This window comes from Megalobrama amblycephala, linkage group LG19 (genome assembly GCF_018812025.1).
Source record: "Megalobrama amblycephala isolate DHTTF-2021 linkage group LG19, ASM1881202v1, whole genome shotgun sequence".
NCBI classification, from domain to species: Eukaryota; Metazoa; Chordata; class Actinopteri; order Cypriniformes; family Xenocyprididae; genus Megalobrama; species Megalobrama amblycephala.
The window spans coordinates 6394139-6405764 of NC_063062.1; the positions used below are offsets into that span (position 1 = coordinate 6394139).

Consider the following 11626-nt stretch of genomic DNA (forward strand, 5'->3'; position numbering starts at 1 on the left):
CCCTGCTGTTGACAGTGTCACAATGGCTTTGTGCACCAACAGCCTTCCGCCAACCAAACAACGCTGTCAACAAGATGATTTCACTGCATTTCCACTCACTTCATTTTTGCAAAGCATTTCTTTTTTAATGAAGCTATCTGCTGGATATGCTGCAAGAAAAGTGTACTGTGTGGAAGAGGCTGCAAATGACTTGCATGTGCAGAGACTGGATTAATGTAGTATTGACTGATGGATTTAAAAAGCAATTAATATGTATGGCAAAATCTCATCTACACAGGTAATATCAAATGCCAGATGTATCGACTGTGATTATCAAAGCTGTGAAGAAAAAGGCATTCTTAAGCCGAGGACACACTTAACGATTGTAAGGCCGATTATGAATGTAAATGGATACTTATAACTGATTGCGCTCAAACGAATCCAGTCAGAGCCAGTTGCGTTCAGTCGGCCATTACAGTCGGTGTTCAAATCCCGTGTGTAAGTATTTAAATCTGCTTCAGTCGCAGAGCACAATCTTAGAATGTTTTAGCTGGTCGTTAAATGTGTGCCCGGCTTAAAACACAAAGAGAAGATGTACATAATGCAGAATACACACACTACATTTGTATTTGGAGGCACTGTTAAAAGGAATAGTTAAAGGAACATAAAAGGAATCATTATTCACATTTTTTCCTATACAATTTGGTCTTATCTGTCAAACTCCAAAAATGATGAAAAACGAGTGAGTGAAAAAACGAGTGAAAAACAAAACAACATAAAAGCACCATAAATTAAGTTCATACAAGTATTTTGAAGTGACATTTGTGCCAAGAACAAGTTGTTATTCACTTAAAATGTTTCCTTCAAATACATAGAGTGAAATCTAAGAGTTGTGGAGAACTGGAAATATTTTCAGTGAATCATAAGCTAAATTTTTGTCTTTTCTTCACACAGAGCTATGGAAAGATTTCAGATGACTTGTCACTTATAGACATTTATAGACATTTATGTGTGTTCTTGTATACAGTATATGGTTTATGAGGACACAAATGCACATAATGACATAGGTATTACAATGTAAACATGGTTTATGAGAACACTTCCTGTGTCCCTGTAAACCAAATGGCTTAAAAAACATATTAAATGGTGTTTTTTGAAAATTAAAAAAATGCAGAAAGTTTTTTTGTGATGGGTAGGTTTAGGGGTAGGGTGTTTGTTTAACAATGAATGGCAAAGAGCAGGGTAAAGATTCTTCAAAATGTATCTTTTTGTTTCAAATTTACCAATTTTGATCAATTTTTGTGGGCAAAATCCAGTCATTTCATTAGGAATCCACATGATCAGGAATTTTGCATGAGCAAAAGATTTGCATGAACAAAAGGTTGTTAATGTTGATCACGTGGATTTGCTGAATTGACCTTCATAAAGCTGCTTGGTTTGAAAGTGACTTAATACATTGTTACACTATTTACAATAGACAATTATCCTTTTTGCCCACACAATTTAGCAGAATTTGAAATGTGAGCACAGTTTACACTGAAAAAATATGAAGCGGCTACTTAAACGAGTAAATAGTAGTAGATACTGTTTGAACCATCTATAAATAGCAACAAATAACTGTATTTACACTAAGTCCAACTGTTGTTAAAGGGTTAGTTCACCTAAAAATGAAAATTCTGTCATTAATTACTCACACTCATGTCGTTCCACACCCGTAAGACCTTCGTTCATCTTCAGAACACAAATTAAGATATTTTTGATGAAATCCGAGGTTTCTGCCCTTACATAGACAGCAATTTAACCGACACTTTCAAGGTCCAGAAAGGTACTAAAGACATCGTTAAAACAGTTGACTTGACTGCAGTGACGAGAATACTTTTTGTGCACAAAAATAACAACTTTATTCAACAATATCCTCTCTTCTGTGTCATTCTCCTACGCAGTTTACGTTTAGCACTTCCAAGTTCTACATCAGAAGGGTGACTCATTATTGGCCGGCTCCTGCGTCAGCATCACATGATCAGCGTTGGCCAATACTGAGCCAGCGTTCTGATGTAGAACCTGGAAGTGCTGAATGTAACTGCATAGGAGAATGACACAAAAAAAATATTCACGTCATGTCATAAAATTAAGGTTTAACCACTGCAGTCACATGGACTACCGATGTCTTTAGTACCTTTCTGGACCTTGAAAGTTAAATTGCTGTTTATGGAGGAGTTTGACAGCTCTCGGATTTCATCAAAAATATCTCAATTTGTGTTCTGAAGATGAACAAAGGTCTTGAACGAAGGTGTGGAATGACATGAGGGTGAGAAATTAATGACAGAAATTTCATTTTTAGGTGAACTAACCCTTTAAATGCAATTCACACAAAGTGTAATAAGTAATAAAGGTAAAACTTTAGTGGGCAGAGTAAGTGAAATTTACTTTTCTCAAACAAAGTTGGACAAAAAAGTAACAATATATGGGTTTAGAACCGAATGAGTGTGAGTAAATAAAAACAGGATTTTCATTTTAGTTGAACTATCCCTTTAAGAACACACAGATTGTTTATGTAAATCAGCAAATGCACCTACCATGAGTTCTTTGATGTAGTTCAGGATTCAGGTCAAAGGATGCTGCGTCTCTCTACACTCTCTTTCCGTCTGTTGTTATTAGCTGTGGAAAGAAACACAACCAGAGGTCATGGCGCATATTTAAACACACCAAACAAACAGCTAAGCAAATTCATATCCACAAAAGCACAATAAAACATGTACGATGGAGGAAAAGCAGCACTCCTCCACAATGAAGACTCAGAGGAGAGCTTGGCACAGGCCATGCTGTAAGTACGACTCTTGGAGTGCGACGAGATTGAGGATTCATTATTGATGACATTCCCTGTGGTGCACTACTCTGAAACAGCATGTGCGTGAATTTTTCACTTTGCAGCTTGCGTAAAGAAATGAACTGGGACAGAATGAGCATCACACTAGCTTTAATCAAACTAAACCCACTATTGAAGCAGGTGAAATATTAATGGCTGCCGTTACTTATCGGATTCGTTTCTCGGTTAATTGCTCTTTATTGTTCGACGCCAAACTGATTGCATTTCGCCTGTTATGCTCGGTGCTACTAATCTTGATTAGTGTCGGAGGTCATGAATAATTTATTAGAAACAGCATTCCTAACTAATTACCTGTAGCTGATTCTCGCTGTCGGAGAAAATCTCCAACTGTGTGTAGATAACAAGCCTAAATGCTTTAACTTTCTGCTATTCGTTTTGTTTTGCCACAAGTGTCTCCCAGTTGCAATAAGCTACTAGCCAATTAAAATTGTGATGTTCCTGGCATAGCCACAAAAGCATTATTCATGGTAGCACTGAACGCTTTGCAAAAACTGCAGCACATTACTCTTAAATAAGGATAGATGAATGTAGGGAGAAGGATAACATAAAAGAGGCATAATAAAATCCAGGATGTCCATGTTTTATCTCAAGTAAACAAGGCAAGTGTTTTGTAGACAAATTCTATGTGGATCCACTATGACCCGGTAGACCAGAATTCCCTTGTTCTCCAAACACAACTAACAGCCTCCCTAAAAAAACAGTCATGTTTAGAATATCTTTAGTTCATACAACAATTGTTGCGGTAAGGACATCCATTACTGTTCTGTTTCTATAGACACACAGCAGGAGAAAGTAAGGCCATAAAACAACGCAACAGCCACAGTGTTTCACATTAATTACCTATACTGTGGAGGCTCGCCATAGTCTAATCTGCTGCCAGTTTCATAATGAATTTCATATTTTAAAGCTTCTCATAATAACATAAAAGGTGTCTAACGTTGTTTTTCGCCATTGCTTTGGCAAAGTATCTGTCAAATGAACTAAAAAGTGCGATATGGATTTGTAACCTTATCAAATCGCAAAAGACTGTGATTTAATTAAATAACTAGTTCCAGGTATAGCCCCATTCCAAAACTTTTCAACATTGATAATGATAAGAAGCACCAAATCAGCATATTAGAATGATTTCTGAAGGATCATGTGACACTGAAGACTGGAGTAATGATGCTGAAAATTCATCTTTGCATCACAAGAATTTTAAAATATATTAAAATAAAAAAGTACGGAGCCCTGCACATGACAAGCACTAATACGTTCCTTCAATTTGCTAACTCATGTGCATGATTTATATTGAGGGAACAATCTCTTTAAATTGTGCACATGATTTAGCAAATCGAGGGAACAAATTAGTAAATCGTGCACACGATTTAGCAAATCAAGGGAATGAAATAGTAAATTGTGCACGCGATTTAGCAAATCAAGGTAACGAAATAGTAAATCGTGCGCATGATTTAGCAAATCAAGGGAATGAAATAGTAAATTGTGCACGCGATTTAGTAAATCAAGGGAATTAAATAGTAAATTGCGCACGCGATTTAGCAAATTAAGGTAAGTAAATAGTAAATCGTGCTCACGATTTAGTAAATCAAGGGAATTAAATAGTAAATTGTGCACGCGATTTAGTAAATCAAGGTAACGGAATAGTAAATTGTGCATGCGATTTAGCAAATAAAGGTAACGAAATAGTAAATCGTGCTCACGATTTAGTAAATCAAGGGAATGAAATAGTAAATTGTGCACGCGATTTAGCAAATCAAGGTAATGAAATAGTAAATCGTGCGCACGATTTAGTAAATCAAGGGAATGAAATAGTAAATCGTGCTCACGATTTAGTAAATCAAGGGAATGAAATAGTAAATTGCGCACGCGATTTAGCAAATTAAGGTAAGGAAAACAGTAAATCGTGCTCACGATTTAGTAAATCAAGGGAATTAAATAGTAAATTGTGCACGCGATTTAGTAAATCAAGGTAACGGAATAGTAAATTGTGCATGCGATTTAGCAAATAAAGGTAACGAAATAGTAAATCGTGCTCACGATTTAGTAAATCAAGGGAATGAAATAGTAAATTGTGCACGCGATTTAGCAAATCAAGGTAATGAAATAGTAAATTGTGCGCACAATTTAGTAAATCAAGGGAATGAAATAGTAAATCGTGCTCACGATTTAGTAAATCAAGGGAATGAAATAGTAAATTGTGCACGCGATTTAGCAAATTAAGGTAAGGAAATAGTAAATCGTGCTCACGATTTAGTAAATCAAGGGAATGAAATAGTAAATTGCGCAAGCGATTTAGCAAATAAAGGTAACGAAAAAGTAAATCGTGCGCACGATTTAGTAAATCAAGGGAATGAAATAGAAAATTGCGCATGCGATTTAGCAAATCAAGGTAATGAAATAGTAAATCGTGCGCACGATTTAGTAAATCAAGGGAATGAAATAGTAAATTGCGCACGCGATTTAGCAAATCAAGGTAACTAAATAGTAAATCGTGCGCACGATTTAGTAAATCAAGGGAATGAAATAGTAAATAGTGCACGTGATGTGCACGCGATTTAGTAAATCAAGGGAATGAAATAGTAAATTGTGCACGCGATTTAGTAAATCAAGGTAACTAAATAGTAAATAGTGCGCACGATTTAGTAAATCAAGGGAACGAAATAGTAAATTGTGCACGCGATTTAGTAAATCAAGGGAATGAAATAGTAAATCGTGCTCACGATTTAGTAAATCAAGGGAATGAAATAGTAAATTGCGCAAGCGATTTAGCAAATAAAGGTAACGGAAAAGTAAATTGTGCGCACGATTTAGTAAATCAAGGGAATGAAATAGTAAATTGCGCATGTGATTTAGCAAATAAAGGTACAAAATAGTAAATCGTGCACACAATTTAGTAAATCAAGGGAACAAAATAGTAAATTGTACTCACAATTTACTTTTTTCCTGCATGTCGTGCGAGGCTCCGTAAAAAACAGCTCTTTTAAATTGAAATAATATTTCACAATATGACTGTTTTACTGTATCAAATGCAGCCTTTGTGAGTATAAGAGAATCAGTCCCTCATCACTCTCAAGCAACTTTTATTTTGGTATATATTTAAATATTCTGTAATACACTTCTAATATATCATCTTTTTATACTTCTATAATGAATTATACTTAATATTTCTAGATTCTCGTGTTGTTGCTTATTCGATTATGTCATTCTCAGTGCTTCATGAGAGGAGTAGTTAGTGTTTCCTCATGAAAATGTCTTTGTCTTTCTTTCTGGAAAAAATTAATGTGAAAAATACTTCAAAAACAATGCATATCATTTGCATCTACTCTAGAGGTTTCCTTTAAATAAAGCTCCTTTACTCCCAAATCAATGGCATTCAATGGGATTTAATATCGACCACAGAGTACACCGTTTGGTCATTCCCAGGTAAATTGATCTGTTTCTTCTGACCTTAAAGTCTGAGGGGACCGTTGTCTCTTTAATTGTGTTCTCTACACTTGCAAACATTGTTTCCTTCATCTAGAATCAACAAGGGGTTTAAACAATAGATCTCAAAGGGCATCTGCATCATGCTTATCTGCCTCCAAGCTAAAGGTCCCTTTTCAGTCTGCAATACATTTGAACAATGCAGGATGACTTAAAGTTCAATGCTAATAGATGGTCATAGAGGGGTGGGCAATATAAAGGATGCGCTTGTTGTTATTTGTCATTATACACTTTCACTGCCCTACCTCTTCCCCTCTCGGTTCATGATCATGCCATGTTATTCACATACACGATAAGTGACACATCCTACAGGACGTCTGTCCCTCTGGAAGGATGTGATGTCTAGTCATTGGAGGCATATGCCGCTTTTTCTCTCATTCTTCCTCTAATTAAGTTGTGTCCAGCTCATCAGAATTAAAAATTATTAAAAATAACACTATGTTTTTATGTCTGTTAGTTGCCCATTAAATTCATTTTGAGCTGTAATTATGTTCAATGTTTAAAATTAAAGCAATACCCAAAACACTACCGTTCAAAAGTTTGAGGGAAGGTTTTTGAATGTTCACCAAGGCTGCATTTATTTAATTAAAAATATAGTAAAAACAGTAATATTGTGAAATATTATTACAAAATTTAAAATAACTGTTTACTATGGAAGCTTGTTTCCACCACTAATTAAAAAAATGAAAAAGGTAATTGTGACTTTTTATCTCACAATTCTGACTTCTTTTCTCAGAATTGTGAGATTTAAACTCACAATTGAGGTCAGAATTGTCCGAAAAGTGAGAATTGCGTGTTATAAAATCAGAATTGAGAGATTTTTCTTGCAATTGCAAATTTTTATCATGCAATTCTGACTTTATATCTCACAATTCTGACTTTTTTCACAGAATTGCGAGATTTAAACACAATTGTGTTATAATGTCAGAATGTGAGATATAAACTCGCAATTCTGAGAAAAAAACGTCCTTTTCCCTCACAGTTTCACATAACATGCAATTGCAAGTTAATATCAAGCAATTCTGACTTTATAACTCGCAATTCTGACTTTATAACACAATTCTGACTTCATATCTCACAATTCTGACTTTAAAACCCGCAATTCTGACTTTATAACTCACAATTCTGACTTTACAACACACAATTCTGACTTTATATCACCCAATTCTGACTTTATAACACAATTCTGACTTCATATCTCACAATTCTGACTTTATATCACACAATTCTGACTTTAAAACCCGCAATTCTGACTTTATAACACAATTCTGACTTCATATCTCACAATTCTGACTTTATATCACACAATTCTGACTTTAAAACCCGCAATTCTGACTTTATAACACAATTCTGACTTTAAAACTCGCAATTCTGACTTTATAACTCGCAATTCTGACTTTATAACTCACAATTCTGACTTTATAACACAATTCTGACTTTGAAACTCGCAATTCTGACTTTACAACTCGCAATTCTGACTTTATAACACAATTCTGACTTTATATCTCACAATTCTGACTTTATATCACCCAATTCTGACTTTATATCACACAATTCTGACTTTATATCTCACAATTCTGACTTTAAAACCCGCAATTCTGACTTTATATCACCCAATTCTGACTTTATAACACAATTCTGACTTTATATCACACAATTCTGACTTTAAAACTCGCAATTCTGACTTTATAACACACAATTCTGACTTTAAAACTCGCAATTCTGACTTTAAAACTCGCAATTCTGACTTTAAAACCCGCAATTCTGACTTTATAACACAATTCTGACTTTAAAACTCGCAATTCTGACTTTATAACTCACAATTCTGACTTTATAACTCGCAATTCTGACTTTATAACACAATTCTGACTTTGAAACTCGCAATTCTGACTTTAAACACTGATAATTTAATAAGTTAAATGTAATCTTTAGCTAATCTTAAAATGACTATCTACTGTTCATACTGTATATTGTAGTGTAGTGTTGTCACGATACGGAACTTTCCAACTTCGACGGGATACCTTGAAAAATATCGAAATTCGATAGCATTTTCGATACCATGGGGAAAACTGTACCACCACACAGATAATTTATCTCAATTTCTTTTTAAATTTGGGTAATTAACCTCAATTTTATGAAGCGATGCGAGTGCTTTGCGCAAAAAACAACAACAAAAAACAATTTACCACTTTATTTACAAAATAATATTATCCAAAGCGTTCACACAACAATGCTGGCTCTCACGTGAACTCAAAACGCATGTGTTGTGCTCTCGTGAACACTCGTCAAAACGCGCATGCGCGTTGAGTTGGCGTGCAAGTTTGAACACAACATGCGCGTCGTGAAGCTCTCATGAATGCGCGTTGCAGATCAATATTTTCATAAATAAAGTGGTAAATTATGTTGTTGTTTTTTTTTTTTGCGTGAACAAAGTAGTTAATAAAATTGAAGTCACATGGAGTGCTTTAATAATGTCTGTCCTAACTTACTGGACCTTGAAAGTGATTGTTGGATCTCTATGGAGGGACAGAATGCTCTCAGATTTCATTAAAATATCTTTACTTGTGTTCCAAAGATGAACGAAGATCTTACAGATATGGAACAGCACAAGGGTGAGTAATTAACGACAGAATTTTCAGTTTTGGCTGAACTAACCCTTTAACAGCTTGTGGACTGATCCAATATACTGTTACACAATGTGCTTTCTCTCAACTAATTATGTTCCAAAACAGAATATTTACCCGAATACCTGGCAAGATGGGCATTGTGATAATTTTGTATGTATTTGACCATTTAAGCGCAATAACCCATGAAAAAGAGCTCAATTTGGTGCTCGTGAGCTGTTTGAGAGGTGGCTTCAAGAGAGTGCCACTTATATAGATCAGTAGTACACGCGCTTTTGGCATAAGCACGAAGCCTGTGGGACGAGTGAGAGAGAGGCGTCGGGAGCGTGTCAATTCACCGTCGGTGAGAAGAGAAAACAAGAACACGCAGCTAGTATCGGTGTAATGATACTGCAGAAAAGGAGTATTGGAACCGTTTCAGATATTTCAGTATTGATACATATCGAAATATCAATATTTTTGGCTACAATATTACAATGTTGTGATGCCTAAAAAAATGTTTTTAGTATTTTATTTTTAATATACTTTGACAAAATATTATAGAATTTTAATATCGGCTATTCATCGGTTAACTGCAATATAAAACTAATCATCGGCTTATAACTATTGGCCAGAATTTGAATATCAATGCATCGCTATTCTATATAAAATCATAATTCATAAGACAGTTAAATAAATATAATCTTAAGAAAATCTCAAAATGAATATACATTTTTCATAATGTGAATTATAAAGTTGTAATGCCTAAATCCACTCAAATTTAAAACAATTGAAACAGACAAAATATTATATTAAATCATCCATTTATCAGTTATTGGTCATAACACAAAAATAATTATCAACTTATCGTTACCGGCCAGAATTTTAACATCAAACATGGCATCCTCATTTTTTTTTTTTTTTTTTTTTACATAAAAATTATATCATGCCATTTCTTTCTAAATATAGCCCAGATGGAATCTGTGGACATTTTTCACATTTTCTGGACTAAAAACATTGGCTAGAACATTAACCCTCTGGAGTCTGAGGCTGATTTGGGGCCTGGAGAAGTTTTGACATGCCCTGACATTTGTGCTTTTTTCAGTTGTTCATAAACATATTAATGACACAAGTGTCATTACACTGTATTCAGCACAAACTAGGCTACCATAATATGTGAGGAACATGTGTGTACATGTTTGTGTTTTTGAAGGAATAACGTTTATGCGTGGTTACTGAAAAAACAAAAAACTTAAGTCACTGATATAAGGCCAATAAAAGTATATTAAATCTGTGTTCACAAGACTTTTGGGTATTGAAGGTTGTAGACTAGAGTTTTTGCTTCAAAATTATGTAAAAATTATGCTGACTACTCTTTCATTTATAACAATATACTGATTTAGTTTTTGTAAGACACTTTTTGCCAAGAAACACGGTATGCGAGGAGGCGTGAATCTCCATGAATAATGGCTCATTCTCACCTGTGAAGACAAAAGAATTGAATAGTAATGACCTGAAAAGACTTGCATATTAATGAGGCATTTCAGTCAGGTAGGCTGTGAAAAAAAACTTCTGTGATGTCTCAAGCTCATCATGGTATATGAAACATACAGAAACATTTTATTACAATATAAAATAATGGTTTTATATTATACTTTAAAATATAATGTATTTCTGTGATGCAAAGAGTCTGAATATAGGCTTTTAGTTTAAAAGTATGCACATTTGGAGAAATATAGGATTCTCATATGTTTATGTCAATTTTCTATACAGAGGAGTTATTTTTTATTTAATATTCATTGTTATCTCTATGAGCGCTGGTGTTTGCAATTCATACTGCAGCCGGAGGGCGCTCTGTGCATTTTAGTCCACAAATTCACCTAAGAAGAAGACGATATTCCATGAATGGTGTTTACCAATTCATACTACAGCCGGAGGGCGCTAAAGAAACAAAAACTCACTTAAAACTTATCATTAGAAGAAAACAAACAGGAATTTACTGAATGTCTTCCAGAGATCGCTAACCAAGGCTTTTTCATCCAGATAAACAATTTTCAAGGCAATAAATACACGATTGAGATGATGAATGCATGTGTTGTCTCTGAATTTGCCTGTGAATAGCGCTGGCTCCGTGGGTGTGGCCGCATTAGTGGGTAATGAGCTGAATCACGGACTTCTGACATGGCTCTCTTTTCATACAGATTACATAAACACAGAATGTTTGTTTTCGATTTGACTTGCACGATTTAAAACCTGACATTTCAACGTTTTGTTAGACATAAGTATGAATTTTTTGTGATTAGTATTCACTAAGTTACACTTCATTTTCTGAGAACTATCAGATTGGACTTCGTTCAGAGGGAGATGAGAGATCACGCATCATGTTAGTTTTCTTTATTTTACAAAAAGCACAACATTTTGTTTTTACTCTGAGTGTATACAAATAAAAGGAGATATTCTATAGTTTCAATTGATGTATTACTTATGTTTCTATGACAAAAAATGACGGAGTATTTTAAGTCTGTTTTGCTGCAATGTGAAAAAAAACCTGCAAAACGCGCCGGCGCGTTTTTAGACCTCAGAGTGTTAAACACAATCAAATCAAATCATACTTCATAAACACACAAGAGATGTATAGAAGTTTGTGAATGAGATCTGTGCACGCAGATTCCAT

General features: G+C 34.6%; 1 protein-coding gene across 1 annotated transcript in view; it reads right to left on the minus strand.

The window, feature by feature from the left end:
- Positions 1 to 2696, minus strand: part of tspan18b (tetraspanin 18b) — a 28178-nt gene extending 25482 nt beyond the window's left edge. Inside the window, exon 1 of the mRNA XM_048168632.1 lies at positions 2556 to 2696. Within this exon, the coding sequence (XP_048024589.1) occupies positions 2556 to 2558 (3 nt within the window). The 5' untranslated portion in view covers positions 2559 to 2696. The remainder of the gene's footprint in view (positions 1 to 2555) is intronic.
- Between the last annotated feature and the right edge of the window lie 8930 nt (positions 2697 to 11626).